At 51.2% G+C, this 24356-nt stretch overlaps 3 protein-coding genes across 5 annotated transcripts in view; all 3 read left to right on the top strand.

Annotated features, from left to right (window-relative positions):
* ARHGEF10 (Rho guanine nucleotide exchange factor 10) overlaps positions 1-3572 on the top strand; it is a 134146-nt gene extending 130574 nt beyond the window's left edge. For all 3 annotated transcript variants that reach the window (XM_032162526.2, XM_032162527.2, XM_058442723.1), the window contains one exon: positions 1677-3572. In XM_032162526.2, the coding sequence (XP_032018417.1) occupies positions 1677-2191 (515 nt within the window). In that variant the 3' untranslated portion in view covers positions 2192-3572. The remainder of the gene's footprint in view (positions 1-1676) is intronic.
* Positions 3573-18704: 15132 nt separating this feature from the next.
* The window catches only part of KBTBD11 (kelch repeat and BTB domain containing 11), a 31681-nt gene continuing 26029 nt past the window's right edge, over positions 18705-24356 (top strand). The window contains exon 1 of the mRNA XM_032162523.2: positions 18705-18788. The gene's annotated coding sequence lies outside the window, so the exon portion shown is untranslated. The remainder of the gene's footprint in view (positions 18789-24356) is intronic.
* Positions 18721-24356, top strand: part of MYOM2 (myomesin 2) — a 171200-nt gene continuing 165564 nt past the window's right edge. The window contains exon 1 of the mRNA XM_058442662.1: positions 18721-18788. The gene's annotated coding sequence lies outside the window, so the exon portion shown is untranslated. The remainder of the gene's footprint in view (positions 18789-24356) is intronic.

The raw sequence follows: 24356 nt of genomic DNA, 5'->3' as shown, positions 1-24356 counted from the left end.
GTTTCACAGTTTCAATGGTAATGAGAAGAGGCCACATGCCTGTGCCCAGCTCAGAAGGGGCTGTGACTCACACACTGAGCCTCAGCCGCCCCTTCTCAGCCTCAGACCTCTCCGCTCACACCCTAGAGAACGATGATGCTGAGTTTTACGTCCGTTATTCCTTTAGTCCTCGTCTGTAGTTGTACCAATTTGTATCTTAAAGGGTTCTTTTCACTTTTCCTGTTTTTGCATTTTCTGTAGCTGTCCCATGGTGCACGCAGCCTCTGTTGCTTTTTCTCTCGGCTTTGCTGGGTTCGGTCCCTGCTGGTGCCGCAGCTACAGTGCTTTCCTCTCCCTGCCTGCAGGCTGCCTCTGAAAGGAGGTGCACTCTCACTGTTCCTCTGGATGGATAGCCAGGTGCATCCTGAAAGGAGGTGCACTCTCACTGTTTCTCTGGATGGGTAGCTAGGTTCTTCCTGAAAGGAGGTGCACTCACTGTGTTTCTCTGGATGGGTAGCTAGGTGCTTCCTGAAAGGAGGTGCACTCACTGTGTTTCTCTGGATGGGTAGCTGGGTGCTCCCTGAAAGGAGGTGCACTCACTGTGTTTCTCTGGATGGGTAGCTGGGTGCTCCCTGAAAGGAGGTGCACTCACTGTGTTTCTCTGGATGGGTAGCTAGGTGCTACCCATTTGCATTACACATCAAGCCTCTGAATATTTGTGTGGCTGGCTTTGCTGACATGGGCAGAAGCTCCTTCTGAGGGCATGCCCAGGGGCAGCGTCGCTGGTATGCAGGGAACACAGGTGTCTGCTTCGCCAGGTGATGAGCAGCCCTGTCCCTGCACGGTCCCCCCAGCTCCTGCTCCCTGCAGACTTCACTTTGCCACTCTCCTCTTTGGGAAATGGACTCTCACCATGGTGGAAGATTCAATGATGTCATCTGCCTTGGCCAGAGTAGGATGATGGTGAGGGCTGGGGCCTGTTTCATCTGAAAGCACTTGAGGAAAGGACACGTGCCCCTGTCCGTATGTCATGTCACCCACGAAGCATCCAGAAGACACACCAGGCCCACATGATGCTTACAGAATCAGTGTGGGGGTTGTGGGGCTCTGTGTGGCATTAAGAAGACCTGCAGGTGTTTCTGATACAATGATGACTTTAAAATTGTGAATCACATCATCTGAAAACTGAAAGTCCTAATTTTAATCAAAGTATAGAGTTAAATTGTTCTGAACCCCAGAACATTTTTGTAATGAAAACTGGCAGGCAGCCGGTAGTTTAGTCATTTCATTCCCAAATCAACACATTTCTGGCGTTAAGATTTCTAATCAAGATTTAGGAAAATTCAAGATATTTCTATAGGGTAAGTTAGAAGGTATTTTATGCATAATGGAAAAATGACTATTTTATTACTTTGAAAAGTACAATATGAGTATTAGAATTGAAATACTGCTGAGGAAAACACAACTTTCTTTTTTAGAAAATCATTTTTAAAGTCTTCTTCACATTAACTAAAAACCCAGAAGAATATAATCCAGATATTTTCATCGTAGCCTATTATTCAAGTATGCAAGTTACTTACAGGCTTCGTTATTTGGGCAGGGAGGAATGCGTTGGGGTGAAGCCATGCACTTTTTGCTTCCTTCTCTCAAATTTTGCCTATTTTAAAAGACAGCTGTTGAACTGTTTCCCTTTTCAGGAAGAGGCATGGTCTCCTACCATGCACACAATGGTCCTGTCAAATTCATCGTCCTGGCCACAGCTCTGCACGAGAAAGACAAGGACAAATCCAGGGACAGCCTGGCTCCCGGCCCCGAGCCCCAGGACGAAGATCAGAAGGATGCACTTCCGAGTGAAGGAGCCGGTTCATCCCTGAGCCAGGGCGACCCTGACGCGGCCATCTGGTTAGGAGATTCGCTGGGATCGATGGCTCAGAAAAGCGACGTGTCCTCCTCGTCAGGGTCCCTGAGCTTGTCTCACGGCTCCAGCTCTCTAGAGCACAGATCAGAGGATGGCACTATCTATGACCTCCTGAAGGATCCTGTCTCGCTGAGAAGCAAAGCACGCCGGGCCAAGAAAGCCAAGGCCAGCTCGGCGCTGGTGGTCTGTGGAGGGCAGGGCCACCGCCGGGTGCACAGGAAGGCCCGGCAGCCCCACCAGGAAGAGCTGGCGCCGTCCGTCATGGTCTGGCAGATCCCTCTGCTGAATATATAAGCAGGACGGCCGCCTCCTGCTGTCGGAATTTGCAATCAAGGGTGACTTCTCAGCTAATCCTACAGCCTGAGTGTTTAAGCTGTGTCTACACTGGTTGGGAATAAATTAAAAACAGTATTTGGGGGAGAAACGTGCAATAGCGTGATGGTGGCGTCCCTGCCAATTCCTTCGTTCTCTTCCGTACAGCAGAAGTAATTACAAGCACTTCTCACGAAGGCAGAAGACTGATGCAATTTTCAAGTAATTGAGTGCAGTTCTGGGAAAATACCACATTCTTTTTGACTGCTGTAGTCCATATATAAATACTAAATGTTAAACTTATCAGCGTCAGACCTATTGTATCATATTAGAGAATTTGCATACTAAGAATTTATGAGAAAATATATGTATTCAGTAGTGCAGGCATTTATTAACAATTCTTAAAATAATTTTACCTGATTCAGATTCACGACTTTTATTTATATTCTATATTTTTGAATTTCAGAAAAAAATTTGTTAGCGATTTTAAAAGCCAGGTAACACCTACCAGTCCAGTTAGCATGATTTGCTTTCAGAAGTGAGCTGGGTTTTCCAAAGTGGTATAATGTGTGTACTGTATATTTTAACAAAGTAATATTTTTATACTGCGTTTTTCTATTAAAAAAATTAACAGTTAACGTTTCAGTCAATATATTATCTGTAGCATTTCACAAATAATGTTTGCTTTGAACCAAAATGCTCAACGCCTATCAACATTTGGACTCAAGCATCAACGCCAAATTATTCCTCCCTTCTCGAATAAATAGAGTGACTATCCACAGGAGAAACGTGTGTACTTTAGTATTAGAGGAGATAGGCAGAGAAATCTTGCTTAGTTCCTTCGTGCGGCTTCTTGCCCCTGTTGACCTAGAATGCTGTGTCTGCTTTAGCACACATGCTCCAAATGACTCCTGGTGCTAGGCCATGCTGGCTGCTGTCACTGAGCGGGACCCAGGCCAAGAAGCGTGACCTCAGGCCAGCCTGTCTGTTGTGCAGACGCCTCCTCCGCAGAACGCATCAGTTTGTATTCTGCAGTTGCAGAGCCAACCCCGCGTGCGAAGGTGCATAATGAGTGCACACCGTCATGTCAAGGTGCATACTTAGTGAGCTCCGTCCTGCTCAACCTGTATTTCAATGTTTCACTTACTGGACGGATAACAAGAAAAAAGTCCTAACACAGGCAGTCACCAGAAATAAATGTCTCAGCACTTTACAGATGACTAAAAATGTTAATTTTATGACTTAGCCAAATATTTTCTAGGTTGCATATATCCCCCATGTGAAAGTGATTTCTTCCCAAGCTTCTCAAACTGTTAGCTGCTGCCTGACTTCATCAATAAAGTATTTTTATTTTAAAATGCAGTAGGACGAGTTGCCTCTTTTATGCGTCAAGTGGAAAGGGACATCACCCTCGGGGGGCTGGGGGGGCTTGGCCTATCCGTTCCTAGCTGCATCACCACTTGCTGCTTTGGGGAGACTCCGTGTCTGAATCCCAGCAACACACCCAACTGCGTGGAGGACAGCACTCTGAAGTGGAAGTAGGCAGTGGGAATCTTTCAAGCAACTCATGTACTTGTTCTTTGTTTGTTTGAAGAGACAAAGTCGGCCAGGCGCGGTGGCTCACGCTTGTAATCCCAGCACTTTGGGAGGCCGAGGGGGGCGGATCACGAGGTCAGGAGATCGAGACCACGGTGAAACCCCGTCTCTACTAAAAACACAAAAAAATTAGCCAGGCGTGGTGGCGGGTGCCTGTAGTCCCAGCTACTTGGAAAGGCTGAGGCAGGAGAATGGCGTGAACCCGGGAGGCAGAGCTTGCAGTGAGCCGAGATCGCGCCAGTGCACTCCAGCCTGGGTGACAGAGCGAGACTCCATCTCAAAAAAAAAAAAAAAAGAGAGAGAGACAAAGTCTCCCTCTGTCGTACAGGCTGCAGTGCAGTGGCGTGATCATGGCTCACCATAACTCCCTGGGCTCCCACAGTCACTGCAGTCTCAACCTCCCAGGTTCAAGCAATTCTCCCACCTCAGTCTCCTGAGTAGCTGGGACTACAGATGCACACCACCACACCTAACTCTTTTTTTCTTTTTAACATTTTGTAGAGATGGGGTCTCGCTTTGTCGTCCAGGCTAGTCTCAATCTACTGACGTCAAGCAGTCCTCGTGTCTCAGCCTCCCAAAGTGCTGAGATTCCTGGTGTGAGCCAGGAGTTGGTTGGCAGAATTTCGCCACCCTTCAAGCCTCTGATGGCAGCTCTGATCTCTGCGATTCTTCCGGGAAGGCAGGATGGATTTACTAATTTGGTAGAAAAGGGGAGAGGGGTTCAGAGCCTTCCAATTGATGGTTCCTAATTCAGTGGCTCTGACTTCACAGTCATGCCTAGACTGTACTTGGCCATTTCATTTTGAGTTATGTCATGAGTAGAATGAATTTCCCGTAAAATGTTCCTATTACAGGTGTTTTACCAGACCAGGGCCAACATCTTACATGGACAGAGGAAATGGATGTGTAAAGTTAACTTGCTGGGACAGAAATCTTTCCACACGATTGATGGTGCGGGACATGGACAGAGTGGGGTCTGTGAAACTGACTCCTTACCTCCCCCTGCCCTCCTAGAGAACAGAGACTTCCAGAGATCCTGAGAGAGGCAGACGCAGGAGGGCTTTGAGGGAGGAAGAGGTCGGAGAACGTGGGCTACAGAGAACTCCTCCTACGCCGGGACACGGGTTCCACTTTCACAGGCTCACAGTGAGTGAGGAAAACAAGCATATCACCAACGAATGAAGCCGTGCATACAGGCAAGTGCATTCGCTAAGCAGCAAGCTTCTACTGAGTACCTGATGAGTGTCAGAGGTGAGGCCAAGCTCTGTCTTAGGCCCTGGGGATGGGACAAGAGAGAAAAAGCATCCTTTTGGGGTTGCCACTGTCGGTTTATTCCCCCTCTCCTCTGCAGAGCCCTCGGCTCTTCCTGGACAGGGAGTAACCCAGTGACAGCAGGACACGTGGGAGCCCAGGGACAAATGGACGCATCTGTCCCAGCTTCCGGGCCCCCATCTGCTGGGCAGACCCTCAGTAACTTGATCAACAAGAAGCCTGGCTGGCACCATGATCTCACCTCCTGATGGGGCCCTGTCCTGCTCTGGGGCATGGCCAGGCTTAGTATTTCATCACAGCAGCCTGAATGGAGACAGGAAGGCACCAAGAGATATTGCTCAGCAATGAACGAAAACCCGCAGGTCGTGGTCCAAGTCCCACACCTGAGTCAGCTCACAGGCTCGGAGCTCATTGACTGAAGGGGGAGTCAGTTTCACCTGAGGAAGGACCCCAAACGTAGGCTGCAGGCATATATGGTCGATGCTTCCCCAAAGGGACCTGCATGCGTGTGCTGGGAAGACTGCAGTGGTAACAGGAAAGAGCAGACCTTGGAAACTCTCCAGGCTCTGAGTCGCCACTGAGCAGACAAGCAGAGTGGCACCTTGGGCTGTAGAGGGGTCTTATGAAAGCCACATGGCACATAGAGTTAGGCCCATGTCCGTCTCACAAGGGCCTGTGGGTCTCCAGGTGTATAATTGGGATGGACAGAGCTGGCAGCTGGCAGAAACCATCACTGGTTCCTTAACCTGTGAAGTCAGAGCCACTGAATTAGGAACCATCAGTTGGAAGGCTCTGAACACCCCTCCCCATTCCTACCAAATTAGTAAATCCATCCTGCTTTCCTGGAGGAATGGCAGAGATCAGAGCCACTGTCAGAGGCTCAAAGGATGGTGAAATTCCGGTGCCCACCAATTCCCATGTAATTCATGGAACTGGGCATTGCAGACACCAGGCTGTGGTGGAAGGCAGCGGTGGGGTCCTGCAGCATGACCAGGTAGTCTTTCCAGTCACAGCTGCTGGGACAAATAGCATCTTTACCGGAGCAGATCAGCGCAGCTGCCGATTCAGCAACTGCACTCTTCTCCACACCCTATCCATGGAGAGAAGACAGTTTGCCTTGACTTGGCGAGGACTGCAGTACACTTACTGCCTTGCCCACTGTGCTGTGAACCCTGGCGTTACTATAAGGCTACAGGTTCACTACTGTGTCGATGATCTCATGATGCCTGGACCTGGGAGAACCCAGGTGACCTAGGAAGGCAGGTGTCTGCCTGAAGCTGGGAGGTATCGGAGGCCTGCCACGTCACTGAAGCTTCTGGGGTTTCAGCATCTGAGCATGCCCTGATACACCCTACGAGGTAAAGGGCAAACCATACGCCACGCTCCATGCCATTATGGGAAGCAGTGACTGGGGGACCTCTGGAGTTTGGACCCAGCATGCACTACGCATGGGAAGACTGCTCCAAATCATCTCTGGGGAGCCTCTAAGGCTGGCAGTTTTGAATGGGGCCAAGAGCAAGGACAAGCCTGCTGAGCCACTTCTGCAGCACAGGCGCTTTGCCCGGCCTCATGATGATGCAGATGTGACTGTGCTGAGACGCTGTAACAGCACAGCCCACAAAGCTGCGGAGCCAGGCTCTCAGTTATCTCCCATTTGAAAAATGGAGCTTGGGTGGTAGTAGGCCCAGTCAAAATTGGACGCCAGGATCCATACAGAGGCCACTGTCTCAGCGCGGGCTGCAGAACAAACCACCAGAGACTGGGCAGCCTCACCACGTTGATTTCTCGCTGTGCCGGAGGCTAAGTCAGATCCCGGTGCCCGCACGGCTGTGTCATGGTGAGGGCTCCTTCCTGGCCTGCAGCCAGCCAGCTTCTCATCACCTCCTCTCCTGGGGGAGAGGAAGCAAGTTCTCTAACAAAGACGTGATCCCATCGTGAGGGCCCCATCCTGGTGACCTCATCCGCTCCCAGAGGCCATCACACTGGGAATTGGGGCCTTGGCATATTAATTTGGGGAGATATGAACCTGCAGCCCAGAACAGATGCCAAGTCTGAGCTAAGCAGCCCGTGGAATGCTGTCGTGAGATGGGTGAGTTGCAGGCTGGGGTGGACACGATACCTTAGGTACAGCACCGAGCAGGTTCAGAAAGTGCAGTAAAATGCAGGAAGCAGGTGGCTCTGACAGCGTCCATCGCGCTGCCCTGTGCACACCCAGCCACGCGCAGCAGCTGGCCCCTGGGGGAGCGTGGGGACACCCTTGTCCTTGCTGCATGAACTGCAGCCCTGGCTGTCTCGTCCTATGCGAGGAAGGCCCTGCGGCAAGCTGTGGAGGACACTCCTCCGCACACAACGGCTGCACACAGGGCATGCAGTCGTCCTCTCAGTTGGAAGGAGGATGAGCAAAAGCCTGTGTGCTTGTCTCTGCGTTAATGCCCCCCAGAGAGAAAGCCTCCGACCCCGGGGTGAGCAGAGTGGTCTGTCTGGGGCTGTTGGCCAGAGTCGGTTTGTGCAACGGGTGTAGGAACACAAGGGCTACTGAGGTAGGGTCGTGTGTGGCCCCCCAGCTCAGCATCACGGGCTCCCTCGCACCAAGCCTGGCCTTGCTAAGACCCCGCTGAGCGTCCAGCCTGCCAGCAACAGAGAGCCTTGTGGCTCCTTCAATTTGGCATCATTTCCTGGGAAGACCAGCCCAGTACCAGTCAGGTTGGTGTTGGGCAGGAAACGGTGTCCCCCGCGAGGCCCCTGCGGCCCTGCTTGAGCAGTGCACGCTCGGGGGGGAAGCTGGTGGCTCTGTCGGCTCCCTGCTCCTGTCTGCTCTTTCAAGGGGCCTTGAGAAGTACTGACCGCTGGAACAGGGCAGTGAACTCGGCATCCCCAGCTGCTGTGGGGAGGGACGCACGTGTGCTGCTGTGGAGGCAGAGGCCTCTGGTGGCTGAAAACACCATCGTGCTCCCAGGGGTCCCCCGGTCCCTACCTCACTTACTGGGCCTGCATCCGATAGCTTCTGCTGTTTCTAACAAAAATGCGCCGAGTTCTGGGCTCCTGGTTAGAAAGCGGCAGAGCTAGGGCAGGAAAGGGAAAAAGTCCATGCTCTTTGTTTTTCTCACTGTCAGCTGTCAAATCAGGGTCATGAGGTGCCTCCTCCATCTGCAGAGTGAGGGTGACGGGGACGACACAAGGCGCGTGTCCCCTCGGGTGCGCTGGCCGCTGCAGCTGCATCCCCATGATCAGCGCATTTCTGAGCACGGCCCTAGTGATGCGAGGTGTCATTCACTCTTGTCTTGCAGACGAGGACACCATGGCTCCGTGTGTGGGAGTCTCGCCACGGGCTACTTGGCCAGGGGCGGTAGGAGCTGCTCTCCTGCTGGGTGGAGCAGCCTGGCTCTGTGGCACATGGCCGCCCTCATTACCAGAATTGACCCGAGTCAGGATGACGGGGTTGGGATTACAGAGTAAAGGGGCGATGAGACAGGCCCTGGAAAGCTGTAGGCTCAGCCAGGGCCGATAACCACACGGCCTGGAGCCCGGCCCGGGCACGCAGCAAACAAACAAAAGGGCTGGAAGCAGAAACCAAACAAAAGCTGCCCACAGGAATCCGTGCCCTGGTGCCATCCGGGGGCTCTTCCCTCCTGCGTATTGTAAACGGTGGTGACAAAGCCCGGCTTGCTGGCTGGAAAGCTGCCCTCCAGTCCCAAAGAGCCGACAGCCTCTGAGATCCAGAGGGTTCTGTACATTCTGGTTCTAAGCGGGCACCCTGTGTAGATGGCACATGGCCAAGTGTGGCAGAACTGCCTTTTCCAAGGATAAAGAAGAGACGGGGTCATTTTGCAGGCTTCTAAAATGATGCTTGACCATTGATGACAAAAGCCTAGAGCTCTGTGATGGGGGTGGGGGGTGTGTGGAGGGGGCTGGGGTAGGGCAGGCCTGCGATGCGGAGGAGGCACCTGTGTGTGCCATTGGCCTGCAGTCTCTGTCCTGCCCTGCTGGGCCTCTGGGACAGGGTCTTTGGACACAGTGCTGGAGGCAGCCTCAAATGCCATGGTGCAAGAATCAGGGTGACGCAGAAGGCACCTTTCCCCTCGACACCCACAGGCTTGTCCGGAGTCCAGCCCCTTGGATTGTGGGTGCAAAGCACAGGCTCAAGAAGCAAAATGGAGAGAAAGTAAAGTGGGGGCTGCTCTTGTTAGCAATGAGGGGCTTGCGTGTATTTTCTTCTGCTCATGAAAAAAATAATTGCTTTTTTGGTGCTAACATACAAGAGTCCGGTTCCATCTCCAGTTCAGTGGGTCTCACCCAGGGGCAATTTCCACCTTCCCCCACCCACTAGGAGACATTCGGCAATGTTGGGACACCTTGGTGGTCAATACAGGGAGAGGTCAGGGGAAGGGTGGGCGCCAGGCTTCCACGTGCAGAGACCACGGACACCCCATGCATCCTGCAGTGCCTGAACAGCCCCAGACGTCGACGGCACAGAGGCTGGAAGACCCTGGTGGGTCGGTTAAGTAAGGGACGATTCATCTTCACCATCTTCCACCCAATCAAAAATCAACGGCTTGGTTTCCCTTTTGTTGCCAGCATGTGAGGCCCTGCTCTGGTCTCTAACGTCCCCCCTGTTCTCACTGTGCCTGTCTCATTTCAGCACTGTTAGTCTATTTTGAATTTTTAAAAGTTTCTTGTTTACGTCGTGAAATGGAATTCTCATACAGGCTAGCAGGAGTTAGCAGTGCCAATTAGCCCATATGTGAACACTCTTCCATTCATTCGTCTCTAAGCCAAACCCAACAGTACATTCATAGCCTGAAGGTATCTGGATCCATACTCAGCCGAGACAGAAAGAACAATTTCTGGTGGCAGGAGACATTTTAGTTTACCTTATTTTGAGCAAATTCAACATATGTACATCTGACTCGCACAAACAGTAAATTTGGGCATGGGTTTTCACATATTCAAAGTTTACAACAGACCCCTCTTGATTTTCTGAAGGAGGTGCAGGCTTTAGATGGGAATTCTTCACCCAGGTTCCGGGATCTGTTGGTCCGTGGTTGCCCACCGGAGCTGTGAGCTCCCGGGACAGGCGTGCCCACGAGTGCGGGATCCGCGGGTCCACGGTTGCCCACCGGGGCTGTGAACTCCCGGGACAGGCATGCCCACGACTGTGGTATCTGCGGGTCCACAGTTGCCCACCGGGGCTGTGAGCTCCCGGGACAGGCGTGCCCACGGCTACGTCCCCTTGTGACCAGGAATCACTCAATGCTGCTGTCCTGGGGCCTGAAGATCGTGTTTCCCGTTCTGGAACTTGTATTCATCTTGCTTTTCAGAAACACAAATGACGGATGAAGCACACAGGCCCCGAAATCCAAACGTTAACTTGGACTTAGAGCTGCTTGGGCTAATTACTTCACATCTGTTTCAACGGAGCCAGTAGGAGCTGCCTCACGCAGCTGGTAGGAGATGTGAATGAATCAGGCATGGGAAGGTGTCTGCGTGTCACCCATGGTCGGTAGGTAGGAGCTCTTAACTAGTAACAGTTTCCCCCAACCTCCATCTCAGTCATGCATCCCTATGGGCCGCGATTGCTTCGATTATTCCATAATTTCCTCATTCCTGACTTAGATGGTTTCAATTTTGCAACAAATGTGTACTGCTTGCTTGCAGTGGGTCGGCTCTGAGCAGCGGTTGGAGCTTCGAGGGGAGCAGGGCCTGCTGGGCCCTGACCCGAGATGCAGTCCCTTCTGTGGTGTTCTGCTCCTTCCCTAACACCCAGCCCTCTCTGCAGCATCCTGCAGCTGGGCAGCTGCCCCCTCATGGATGTCCAGATTCTCATTCCTGGATACAGTGGATATGCGGCCTTATGTGGCAAAGGGACTTTGCAGGTGGGGCCGAGCTCAGGATCCTGAGTTGAAAAGATGACCATGGACTATCTGGGCTGGCCCAGCATGATCAGAGGGGTCTGTTTAAGAAGGAGGCAGAGGTGGAGAAGGAGATATGAGAACGGAAGCCGAGGAGAAAGAGACACAGTCCTCCAGGCCAGACGGAGCCACCTGCCTGCCACCGCTCACCTTCCTCAGCGTGTGCTTTGTTCAAGAGTTACCTGAAAGCCGTCCATTCCAACAGGCGCCCCCAACACTGCCCGCCACCACTCCCAGTCTGTGGTTTCCCAGGGCCCATTGTCCCGTTCCTGTCTCAGCTCCGTCCGGTGGGACCCCGGTACGGGAGGCGACTTCTCTGGAGATTCTCCATTAAAATTCACTCTCTGTGTTAAAATTTGGACACAGGAGTTCTGATCGCAGCAGGGTCCTGCTGGAAGGTGCAGAGGCCAAAACAGTTTGAGGGTTGCAGGTCCTTTCCAGCGAAGAACCCACTGAAGCTGGGGACTGCTGAGCAGCTGGGGCTGCCCAGAAAGAGCGCGGAGGCTTCTGAGGAAACGCCCAGGGCAGGAAGGTCCTGCCGACCCCCCTCTGACCCGGTCTCCTCCGAGTCCTCTCCTCTGTGACTCCCAGAGCTCCCTGCAGGCCCCCGCCTGGGATGCCAGGAACAGGCGCTCTCAGGACGGTGTGGGGGCTTCAGGGCTGCAGGGGCCACGGAGCCAAGTGGAGCTGGGAGAGGCTCTATTGTCAGCCCCCCACTCTCCTCACTTCCCACGCCTCCTGCTGCAGAACAGACACCCTTGGAGGTGGAGGAGGGGCAGCCGGGGAGGAAGGTCGGAGCTGACCACTCCCTGTGACCCAGCCCCATGCAGCTGCGCAGGCGGCTGACCTACCTCCCAGGGCGTCCGAGCAGAAGCTCTGCAGCTGATCAGTGTCCCGCACCCTCCTAAGTGTACAACCCCGTGCGTCCCCACATCCTGAAAGGCCTCGGTGTTACACCGAGAGGCCATCCAAGTTTGACTGTTAGTGTTTTTTAAAGTGATTTCCTGGCACCCTGCAAACTGGAGCATTTTAATCCCAGACAGCAGCCAGAAGGAGAGATTCGTCATCCTGGTCAGAAGACATCGAGGTCAATTTGGCTGAGCAGTTAGATGTCCTCTTATATTGATGGAAATAGTTTAGAGCCATTTTCAAACATTTATACCCCACAACTACTTTTTCCCAAGTGTGTTGCCTAATTCGGCCGGAAGACTTTGTTTGGAAAAACTGAGTCTAGGAACCACTCCAGCTGCCCCCACCTGGCATGGTGAGGCCTTTGCCAGGGCACGGATGTGCATTGCGTTTCTCCGGGACCAGGCAATTGCTCAGTCATCACCCGGTGACCCTCAGCTATGCGGCTCGAAGTGTGACAATTGTGGGCCATGAACCCTCCAGGAAGGACCAACATGGCCACCAGTAGTAAAACTGAAACCAGCGTTTAGAAAGTTTTGTACCAGTTTGACAGCGTGATTTTGCCCGTTTAACCTAACACTAAGGTAATGGTTTTGTATTCTGTATGTCTTTTACAATTTTTATTTGTATTGTAAATGGAAATGCTGTCTGTCTATAATGGATTGAAAACTTTAAAATCATAAACTGACGTGTCACTCCCAATAGCGTGGAAAGCCCTGCCTGTATGGAAGAGACACAAAACCCTGGAATGAGTGTCCTGGCAGTGCTGCAACACAATACCACACACGGCGGGACGGGGGAAGGGGTGCTGAAAACCACAGAAGCAGATTCTCCGCAGCTCTGGAGGCCAGACGCCCACGATCAAGACGTCAGCAGGGCCACACTCCCTCAAAGGATCTGGGGAGGAGGCTTCCCATCTCTTCCAGCTGCCAGAGTGGACAGGAACGCTCCCCACTTTCTGTGGCTGGCAGGTCATCACTGCAATCCCCGCCTACCCACACCCCCCCCCCCCGGGCACCCCCACACTATCTTCTTTCTGTGTGTGTCTCTGTGTCTGAATTTCCACTTCCTTCCACTCATACTGGATGAGGGCCTGCCCTAACGAACTCACACTAATGCAATTACCTCTAAAAGAGCCTCTTTCCAAATACAGTCACATTCCGAGGGACGAGGCTTAGGACTTCAACGGATCTTGTTCTTTAGGACACGATTCAACCCTTAACAATCTTTAAATTGTGGCTCACGATAATGTGTTATTTGGCAAATGTGTTATTGGATTTATATGTTTGAGGATGTATTACTTAAACCTATTCTAAATAACTAATGGCTTGAAAATGAAATTTGTTTCCAGTCACTGTACTACCAGCAGTGGGATCAAAAACATCGCAGATACACTTCTACTTGGATTTTTGTCTGTAGAGCCTGCACAGCATCGAAGCTACAGCTAATACTCTTTTCTAGCGATAGCAGCACGGTTTAGAACCGATTTATGTGCCAACAGGACACACCCTCGCGGAGGTCCTGCCTCGCTGGCGGGACGGCCAACTCTGGCCGCATCCCAGTTCCTGGGCTGTACCAGTCACAGGCCACCCCCTGCCGCTGACCTCGAACTGGGGGTTCCTGCCATCTCGGGCGACCCAGACAAGTTCAAGAGGCACGCATGCTGGGACACTTACACTCTAAGGATAACTTCCAACTCAGCACGAAATATTTTCAGGTTTGGGATGGAAACCCATGTGGTGAAATGAAGCTATAAGATGTGCTGGGATGCCAGTTTTAGTTATTTTTAGCATACAGATTCCTGGTGTATGAAGCGTGTCCTGTAGCACGGACCTGCTCACCCCTCTGGAGAGCAGTTCTCCTTGGCGACTGCTGTGAACAAGGGCCCTGAGTTAGGATCTGAGCCCCAGCTCCGCCTCACGGAAAAGGCGTGCCCTTGAATGAGTTACACGGAGCTCTTCGAATGTTAAGTTTCCTCAACTGAGAAATGGAAACAGTCGCTACCACCTGTTATTTTTGGAATCGTAGATAGACCACATAGAGATATACCATGAATATTTATGTGGAAATTATAGATAACTTGTTCTAATATTATTAAAAGATACCTTGAAAAAATTTATTTTATATATTTTATATTAAAAATATTGTTTATATATATTTTATATTAAAAACAGATGATATATATTTTATATTAAAAACATAGATGATATATATTTTATATTGAAAACATAGATGATATATATTATATTGAAAACATAGATGATATATATTTTATATTAAAAACATAGATGATATATATTTTATATTATATTTAATAAATATATTTTAATAAAATATATATAAAATATATAATATATAAAAATATATAAACAATATAAAATTTATATTTTATATATAAATATAAATGAATAATATAAAAATATATTATATATAATATAATATATATTTTTATGTAATATTATATATTATATATAATATAATAATATAAAATTAAAAAATATAAAATATAAAATTTATATTTAAAATAAATAAACATATATATTTGAGACAGGGTCTCACTGTGTTGCCCAGGCTGGAGTGCAGTGGCGCTATCATGGCTTAGAGCAGCCTCGACCTCCCAGGCTCAAGCAATCCTTTCACTTCGGCCTCCTGAGTAGCTGGGACTACAGGTACATGCCAGCATGCCTGGCTAATTTTTTGTATTTTTGTGGAGACAGGGTTTCGCCATGTTGCCCAGGCTGGTCTCCAACTCCTAGGCTGAAGCAGTCTGCCCGCCTCAGCCTCCCAAAGTGCTGGGACCACAGATGTGAGTCACTGCCCCCAACCCTGAAAATATTTTAAATTGCAGCTAACTTGCTCTAACATTATTAATATATACCTTGAAACTATTTTAAAGTAATGGTTGCCATCTTATTTCCTTTATTTTCTGAAAAATGGTTGCTAGGATTCCCACTAATAAACGTACTGGCCATTTGGGGACGGCAGTGTTAATTCACTTGCAGAGCGTGTTGCCTACAGGTAACCTGCAGTCTGCTTGAGGGAACCACGTGCCCAGGCCCCCGCAACCCCTGGGAGAGCCTGTCAGGGATGATGAGCAATGGGCATTTGGGCTCAACAGGCCTCACTCCTTCATTTACTCAACAATTACTGAGCTTGGCTTCATGCCCTCACAGTGCTGGGCCCAGGGGTACAAAGCTAAAAAGCATGGCCTCCGTTTCCCTATTCGAATCAGGACAATTAGGGTATTATCTTAAACCTGGGACAGTCTGTAATTTAAAATTTGGGGTCCAGGCACGGTGGCTCACGCCTGTAATCCCAGCACTTTGGGAGGCCGAGGTGGGTGGATCACTTGAGGTCAGGAGTTTGAGACCAGACTGACCAACGTGGTGAAACCCCGTCTCTATTAAAAATAAAAAAAATAAGCCGGGTGTGGTCGTGCACACCTGTAATCCCAGCTACTCGGGAGTCTGAGGCAGGAGAATCACTTGAACCCAGAAGATGGAGGTTGTAGTAAGCTGAGATCGCGCCATTCCACTTCACATTGGGCAACGAGAGCGAAACTCTGTCTCAAAAAAATAAAATAAAATTTGGGGAATGACATGCTTAGCGAATGGCCAATACATGTGTGCTACTGATAGTCAATAGTGGACAATATTTTGGAGGACTTAGGAGCACACTGTTTCCTTAATATGAGGGTCTCAGGCGCTGGCTGGTAACATAGGTGGAGAGACTGACATAAGGAAAGAGCTTTACAGTATTTAAGAAGCAGCTTGCGAGAAAAACGCAATTGCACACAGTTCATCAGAGCTGAGGGAGCACTGAGGTGGGTAAGGTTCGTCTAAGGGAGCTCCAGGGCCTGGTAAGGTTCGTCTAAGGGAGCTCCAGGGCCTGGTAAGGTTCATCTAAGGGAGCGCCAGGGCCTGGTAAGGTTCGTCTAAGGGAGCTCCAGGGCCTGGTAAGGTTCATCTAAGGGAGTGCCAGGGCCGGGTAAGGTTCACCTAAGGGAGTGCCAGGGCCGGGTAAGGTTCGTCTAAGGGAGTGCCAAGGCCAAGACTACTTTTGTACAATACGCACAGAATTTTTTAATGAACCAGTGAGTGTCGTTTCAAAGCCAACACATATATTCTAATTATTTTTTCATGCCAAGAAGCTGAAGTACTTTATAGCAATGGGCTCCTTTCCTGACAGTTATTGGGATTTAACAGCTTTATTGGTTGGGGGAGGAACACATGAACTCCTAAGGGCTAATACAAGCATTTGGGAAATTATCTGTTGTCTGATGTCAGCACCGGAACAGGGCAGCAGAGCTGGAGAGTAAGAAGCACAGCTGGAGAGTAAGAAGTGTTTGCTAAGTCACCGCGCAGGAGGCGACAGAATCAGAGGTGACGAATGTGAGTCCGACCATTGGCTTAAGATCCAGTATCCTGAGTGAGTTGCACGGATCGTCTCCTTCAGTCCTCTCAGGTAGGTGCAGTGGTGTCTCCCTGGAGCACAGAGCAGCCAAGTATCTGGCTCCAAATCACAAGACTTGCAGAGAGTGAGGCTGGTGTCTAAGGTCCCATCGGTTGAACTCCAAAGCGGGCTGTCTACAAATTGGGTTCAGAGACCTCCCAGCCTGGAGCACAGTTTGATGGAGTCCAGCATTCAGGGGCCAGTAAACCACTGTACCCTGGACAACTTCATAAGCTTTGCTTATATTTTTAGGGCGGTTTTGCATGTTGAAATATTTGCATGCTTCAAGCCTACCACACATGGTCAGGCTGTCCCTGAGCAGGGGAAAATTTACACAGTAAATACTATTACCCTTGAAATAGATTTAAGATAGGTCCTCCTTCTTGACAGTATTACAACCCAGTTCAATTTAGGAACTCTAGAGGTCCCTGTAGTTACGAAGAACTAATTAAAGGCATGAAATGTTCCTCTGCAAGTTTCATTGACCATGTTGGGCCTACAGTCCATTTCCAAAATAAATATCTAAACTAAAAAAATATGGGACTCCCCACAGACTACTTATCTAGTAGATGGTGTGGGGTTTGGATGGATATTTTAAGTTGCTTCAGCAATTTTTTCATTAATTCAGTATTTATTGAGAACCTAATTTATGCCAAGCTTGTAAAATCCAGTGAGGGGTATGACCTATTCCCAGGTCTCTGGACGCTGGCAGGATGGTAGACAAGATGCTATGGGGCTTGCATGTTCAGAACACCGTGTCTTAGGTGACCTCCCGGGCCTTTGGAGGCCCAACCCCAGGGTGGCGAGATAGCCAGGTGAGGCTGTTTGGTCTGCTCACGTTTCTCTGGAAAAGAATAGGGGTAGTTAGGCGAGGCGCAGTAGCTCATGCCTGTAATCCCAGCACTTTGGGAGGCCAAGACAGGTGGATCACTTGAGGTCAGGACATCGAGACCAGCCTGGCCAATGTAGAGTGAAACCCTGCCTCTACTAAAAATACAAAATTTAGCTGGGTGTGGTGGTGCACGCCTGTAGTCACAGCTACTTGGGAGGCTGGTGCAGGAGAATTGCTTGAACCTAGGATGCAGAGGTTGCAGTGAGCCGAGATTGCACCGCTGCATTCCAGCCTGGGTGACAGAGTGAGACTCCATCTCTAAAAAAAAAAAAAAAAAGAAAAAAGAAAAAGAAAAAGAAGTATTATTCTGCAGCCAAAAGGAAGTAGAGATGCACTAAGAAGATCACAGTAGAGTTTGGAACATTTTTGGAGTAAATTGAACAAAATAAAAACGGAGCAGCATGGGAATTATTTTAGCCCCCACCAAAAGGGTCTGTTTCTGCTATAGTTAACGTAAGTTTTCAATTTTCAAAAATCCCAGTAGCTCGCTTAGTTTCAGCCTCCTGTAATTCCAGTACTGACAGCAGGTACTACTCTTCTTGGCAACTGAGTGAAAAAGGTTTTAAAGATGTTCCCGGGGCGTTAGCTTTGGTGCTGGAGTCATAACAGCTCATTATATGTATACAGCATGGAACTGGCAAAGAATGTCAAAAGCAAAAAGAACAAAAAAAGAGAAAGTAAAGGCTCCGGCTCTCGGTACTTATGGAAATCTCATCGTCATTAATTTTGCACAAAGCCATTAAAAATAGCATTTACCAGCAGGGGTCCAGTGTTAATTAGAACCCAGCCTGGGAGCAGCTGGAACTCTGCGCTCCTGGCTCAGTCCTCGCCGCCCTGAACCCGTCTGCACCGCAGGGCCCGGGTGGGAGGCAGAGGCCACATTTCTGGATATGAGGAAAAGCTCCGACATTTCGTCCACTCTCGTCAACTTCAAAAAATTCTGGAATCTGTTGAGAATTTGGCAATAGGTTTTTAACCACTAAATATGTCAACAACGCATCGCCTCTACTTTTACCAAAAAATAGGCGCACGAAACTCCGCTGTTTGCGCCCGCGGACACCTGTCCCCGCCTCCTCGCAGGAAGCGGCCCCCGCGCGTGGGCTCGGGCTCTGGCGGGGGCGTGGGCCGCGGTCCTGGAGGGGATGAAGAGCCCGGCGGGCGGGCGCGCGGCGAGGAAGCCCGGGGGGACCCGCAGCCCCTCCGCACACCCGGCCAGGCGGCGCGCGCCCGAGAACGCCCCGTGTGCACGCGCCCGCCCCCCTCCCCGCGCCCCGCGCGCGCCCCTCGCAGCCTGGAGCTGGAACGCTGGCTCCGCGCGGCCTGGAGAGGCGGAGAGGCCGGTCCGCCGCCCCCTCTGCCGCCCCTTCTGCCGCCCCTTCTGCCTCCCACGCCCCGCTGCGGGTCGGAGGAGCAGCTAGCGCTCGCAGGTGCTCGGAGAGGCCGGGCCGCGGCTCCCACAGGTGCCGGGAAAAGGCCGCGCGCATGCGCCGGAGCCCACCCTCCAGGCTGCGCGTCCCGGGCCTGGGGGCTGAAGAGGAGCGGCGGCGAGGTAGGGCGGACCCCGGGCAGGCAGCGGCGGGGCCTGGCGGGCGGAGCGGGAAGCAGCCCGAGGCGCGGGTCAGAGGGGGCGGCGGGTGGGGGGTGGTCGGCGAGGGCGGCAGTAGGCGGGAGGGGAGAAAAGGGGAGGCCGGCAGGGGAGAGGCGGGGAGGGGAGGGGAGAGGCGGGGAGGGGAGGAGAGAGGAGGGGAGGGGAGAGGAGCGGAGGGGAGGGGAATGGGGACCGGGAGAGGAGGGGGCGGTGCTGCCCGCGGCGGGGTGGGTGGCGGTGGGTGGTCTCCGCTCCGCCTCCGGGAGGCCGCGTGGGGGGCGTGGGGGCCTCCTCGCGGGGTCTCCCCAGGCCCTCCCCCGGGACGCGGCAACCCCGGCCGGAAGACAATGAGCGGCCCGCGCCGCTCCCGCAGTCACCGCCCCCTCCGAGGGTCCCGCCGCCCCAGCCGGAGCAAAAGCCGGAGCTGAAGGCGAAGCCAAGCGCGCGGGGCCAGGGCGGGGGCTCCTCCCGGGGTTGCTCCGCTTGGCTCTCGGCGGTCGCGAGGATAGGCTGTCCGGAGCGGACGGGGGTCCCTGCTGGACTCGGGTCCCTGGGGAGGGGAGCGCAGCCCTTGGTCCTCCGCCGCTGCGCCCGGGGTGCGGGGGTGTCCAGGCCGCTGACCCCCGCGAGCCCCGAGCACCCCGACCCACCCGCCCCACGACGCCGCGGCTCCCGAGCCCTGCCGGGCGCCCCCTCCAGCCCCCGCCCCATGTGCTGGGGAGACCCCCGGGCGGTCTGGGCGGGATTCCGCAGGAGTCCCTCCTCTCAGGCGGGGTCATTCTGGAGCATGAAAAGAGGGTTAACCAAAGTCCCTCCACCTTTTTAGAGTCCTACAAAACCACGTTTCCCCCTCCACCCACTCCAGTGTCTATTCTAAGAAAAAGAAAAGGAACAAATCAGTGCAGCCAGCTTTATTCTACTCAGCCCACGAAAGGCGCCGCCGTCAGATTTTAAAGTTCATGCGCTGAGTGAGAAGTTCGCCCGATTCCCCGCGGTTCCCGCCTCCATTTCCCACTAAGGAGCAGTTACTCAGGCTCCAATTAGGACCCCTTAATGGATGTCAGTGGAACCCTTCAGCCTTTTATCCTGAGCTAATAGTGTGCTATTATTAGAATCATCCTCCCCGTTCCTGGCATCACGGAAGGGAGCGGTCCATTGCCTTCAGATTAGCTCCTGCAACATCCTGATGTCTGCAAATTTATGGTAACTGGCATTGCAATGCTCCCATCAGGGCATAACTAAGCAAAAATTGTAATGAGATAAAGCCTTTGAACTTTTCATGTTAGTTGTACAGGCATTGCTGGCCATAGCATTAGACAGCAAATAAGAAAATTAGTTAAAAGATGTTGCTTGCAGTATAGTCATATGTAGCACAGCCACGTTCGGACCAATTACACACCACCACGATGAAGGTGGTCCTGTAAGATTATAAAACTGTTTTCCCTGTGTCTTGTTCATGCTTAGAAATGTGTAGATACACAAACACCATTGTGTTACAATTGCCTGCAGTATTGTGCGTGCTGTACAGGTGTGCAGTCTGGAGCAGGAGGCCGCGCAGTGGAGCTCAGGTGTGTAGCAGGCTGCACCGTCTAGGTGTGCAAGTGCCCTGTGTGATGTTTGCACAGTGATGAAGTTACCTATCATTTCTCAGAACCTATCTGCGTGTGAACCATTCCTGGCTGTATTTAAGCCAGCAATGGGCTTGGGAGGAGGGGAGAAAGCTTAAATGCTGTGGCTCTGAGACTAAAGAAATTCCCAGGGAGCAGGACTCTGTGTTGACTGATGTCTGGGCCTAACTTGAACCTCAGAGCACCTTGCCCTGGGAGGATGGAAGAATCCGGAAAGGTGGTTTGGAGGTCATCGCATCATTTGTAAACTCCAAGACAAACCCGCTTCAATGGGGTTTCCATATGTTCTGGTACAGGTAGCAACCTTGGCAGTGGGAGCCCAGCAGGTCCCATCTTTGTCCCTGTGCTGATACAGAGAGACTCTCCGTGCTGTGGACGCCTCCATCTGGGCACATGTTTCAGTTGTTTTCTAAATACCAAGAGCACAGATTGCTCAGTAATAATAGCTCTCCTGCAAATCTGGAATCACTTAGGCAGCTGCAGTGCCTCTAAGCCTCCTTGCATCCAAGGCTGTGATCAAGGAGGACTGGTGTCTGAGTGGGCTTGAGAAGGGCCGGGAGAACAGCGGGTTTCCTGATCACAAATCAGCCTGTCATTCAGCATATGTTCCCCTGGTGACTCAGGGCCATATCTGCCCTTCTCCGGAGGTCAAGGGCTCATCGTGTCAATTGTGGTCTTGAGTTTGTTTTTTTTTCCTCTTGAAATCATTGTAATTAAGCTAAAATTATAGTGTTGGTATCCAGCACATGTTTGCAAAGTATTTAACAATGAGCAAAAACTTTAAGAATAAATTAAATCATCCAGGAGTTTACTTTTTGCCCACAGCCAGGTTCCTGCTAGAAATGATTTTGAAATAAATGTTGTCTTGGAAATAGAAACCATTGCATGTCTTATGTGCATTTCGTTTGAAGGATTAGCATGAATTTCCTTCTCTTCTAAATATTTGTGGAGTTCCCCCGCACCCCCACCCCCCACCCTGCTGTGGGTCAGGCATAGTCCTAGGTGCTGGGAATACAGTTGTAAGTGAAGTCAGCCTAGTTCCCTGCTATCTGCAGCTGAGACTTTAATACAGTGAAAGGCATTCAGCATATAATTACGTTAATTATTAGGTAATAACACACGGAGACGAGTGCATTGAAGGAGAGGAATACATTCCCGTGAATGCATGTAACAGAGGAATCTTAGGCCGAGAACTAAGGGATGAGAGGGGTGGCTCAGGAGCCCAACAGGGGAAAGTTTGCGGGAACATCGTGTGCAAAGGCCCTGTGGTGAGGACTAGGGCACGGAGAGGCCATTGAGGGGTGCTGGAGCAGAGCGTAGTAAAAGTGTGATGTCAGCCGATTTTATGGCTAAGTTAAATTGATGGAGCTTCACACTTTAGAGCAAGGTCCTCCAACCCATGGCCCATGAGCCATATGTGGCCCGGGACAGCTTTGAATTTGGCCCAACACAGATTTGTAAACTTTCTGAAAACATTATGAGGTGTTTTTTGTTTTTGTTTTTGTTTTTAAGCTCATCACCTATCATTAGTGTTAGTCTATTTTATGTGTGACCCAAGACAATTCTTCCAGTGTGGCCCATGGAAGCCAAAAGATTGGAGACTCCTGCTTTAGAGCTTGACGGAGTTTCATATGGATTAATTTTGTAGCAGAGACATCCTGAGTCCTAAACTGAAATCATTAAATAGGAAGATGCACATAGAATGTTTCGTAAATGAAAAACCACGGTGCCGATGTCAGCTGGTATTGTTACTGTTTTATTATAAAGGCATAGAGTCGTGGGGACAGACATACAGGCGTGCTTCTGTGAAGTCTACCATCTTTGTCCAAGCCACCTCCATCTCATGCTTGGAATGCTGCAGTAGTCTCTGGAGAGGCTCTGCATGTCCTCTCTTTGAACAGGCTCTCCTACAGTAGTCAGAACAATTATTTTTATTATTGTATTTTGAGATGGAGTCTTGCTCTGTCATCCAGGCTGGAATCCAGTGGCACCATCTCAGCTGACTGCAACCTCCGCCTCCAGGGTTCAAGCAATTCTCATGTCTCAGCCCCTCGAGTAGCTGGGATTACAGGCGCCCTCCACCACACCCAGCTCATTTTTTTTTTTTTTTTTTGTACTTTTAGTAGAGATGGGGTCACAGCATATTGGCCAGGCTAGTCTCGAACTCCTGGCCTCAAGTGATCTTCCTGCCTTGGCCTCCCAAAGTGGGGGGATTACAGGCATGAACCACCACGCCCAGCTCAGAGCAATTATTTTTTAAAATTCTTACAATATTGGGCGTTTCATAGCTTCCCATTCCTGCAAGATACAGCCCACAGTTCCGAATATTCGTATCAAGACCCTTGTTCCAATATCATGGTTGTTCAATAAGCCACGCACAACTTAATGGCTTAAAACAATAGCATTCATTTATTTATATTTTAAGTTCCGGGGTACATGTGCAGGAGGTGCAGTTTTGTTACATAGGTAAATGTGTGCCATGGTGGATTGCTGCACCTATCAACCCATCACCTAGGTATTAAGCCCTGCAGGCTTTAGCTGTTTATCGTGATGCTCTCCCTCCGCCGCCCTCTACAGGCCCCAGTGTGTGTTGTTCCCCTCCCTGAGTCCATGTGTTCTCATTGTTCAGCTCCCACTTATAAGTGAGAACATGTGGTGTTTGGTTTTCTGTTCCTGTCTTAGTAGCAATAGCTTTCATTTTGCTTAAAAGTCTGCGGTCTCGCTGGGTACAGCTCACCTTGCTGCCATTCAGCACCAGATGTGGAGCTTGAAGGCCAAGGGCTGGAACCATGGAGGCTGCTGACTTGCTGCCTGAGGCTTGCGCCAGGAGGATTCGCACACTCGGGGCTGGCGCAGCAGGGGCTCCTCGGGGACCTTCCCCTGTCACTCTGTGTCCTTCTGTGTAGTCGCTCCAGCGTGGCAGCCTTGATGCAGGGGACTCCCTGTGTGTTGAGTCAGGGTCACCACTGACTGTGACCTGAGAAAACAGCCAGGTGGAACCGGGTCACCTTTCTCACGCGGCGGGGAGGTCGTGTGTTGCTTCCCCCTCAGTCCCTGGCCTGCCGCGTAGCAGGGGAGGGAATGGGGTCCCAGCTGTGAGCGGAGGGGAATCTCACTGGGAGGGAAGGGCGTGCCGAGCAGGGTGCATCCATGGGGCATCTTTGGAAAATAGAGTCTGCTCTTTCCGCTAAGCTCATGTCTCTTCCACATAAAAAAGGCCACGGCGATCCCCAAATCTCATCCTGTTGTGGCATCAGACTCAGGCTCCAGGAAGTCATCGTGGAAGTCAGGTGTGAAAGTGCCTCCCTGGGCTCTAGTCCTTCCTCTGATGCAAAGGCTGGTGCTCCAAAGCAATGAGAGACCCACCCCCAGCCCACAGTGTACAGCCCTGGACAGGCACAGGAGAACTGCTGTAGGCCCTTGTGCTGGTCAGGGTTCTCCAGGGAAGCAGAACCAACTGGGTACATGTGAGTGCATGTGTGTGTGTGTGTGTCTGCACATGTGAGAGGGATTAGAGAGCGAGATTGAAGGACCTGGCTCATCCGATGGTGGCGGGGCAAGTCTGAAATCTGCAGGGCAGGCCGGCAGCCTGGAGACCCGGGGAAGTGCTGGCATTGCAGTCCCTGTTGCTCCGGGAACCTCAGCCTTTTTCCCTTAAGGCTTTGACTGATTGGACGAGGCCCACCCGTATTGTGAATAGAAACACGCTTTACTCAAAATCTTCCCATGTAAATGTTAATCATGTCTTTAAAAAACACCCTTAGGCCAGGTGCCGTGGCTCACGCCTGTAATCCCAGCACTTTGGGAGGCCGAGCTAGGCAGATCACTTGAAGTCAGGAGTTTGAGACCAGCCTGGCCAACATGGTGAAACCCCGTTTCTACTAAAAACACAAAAATTAGC

The sequence above is a fragment of the Hylobates moloch genome, unplaced genomic scaffold, assembly GCF_009828535.3.
Source record: "Hylobates moloch isolate HMO894 unplaced genomic scaffold, HMol_V3 SCAFFOLD_8, whole genome shotgun sequence".
Taxonomy (NCBI): domain Eukaryota; kingdom Metazoa; phylum Chordata; class Mammalia; order Primates; family Hylobatidae; genus Hylobates; species Hylobates moloch.
This window is presented reverse-complemented; position numbering and strand designations above follow the sequence as displayed.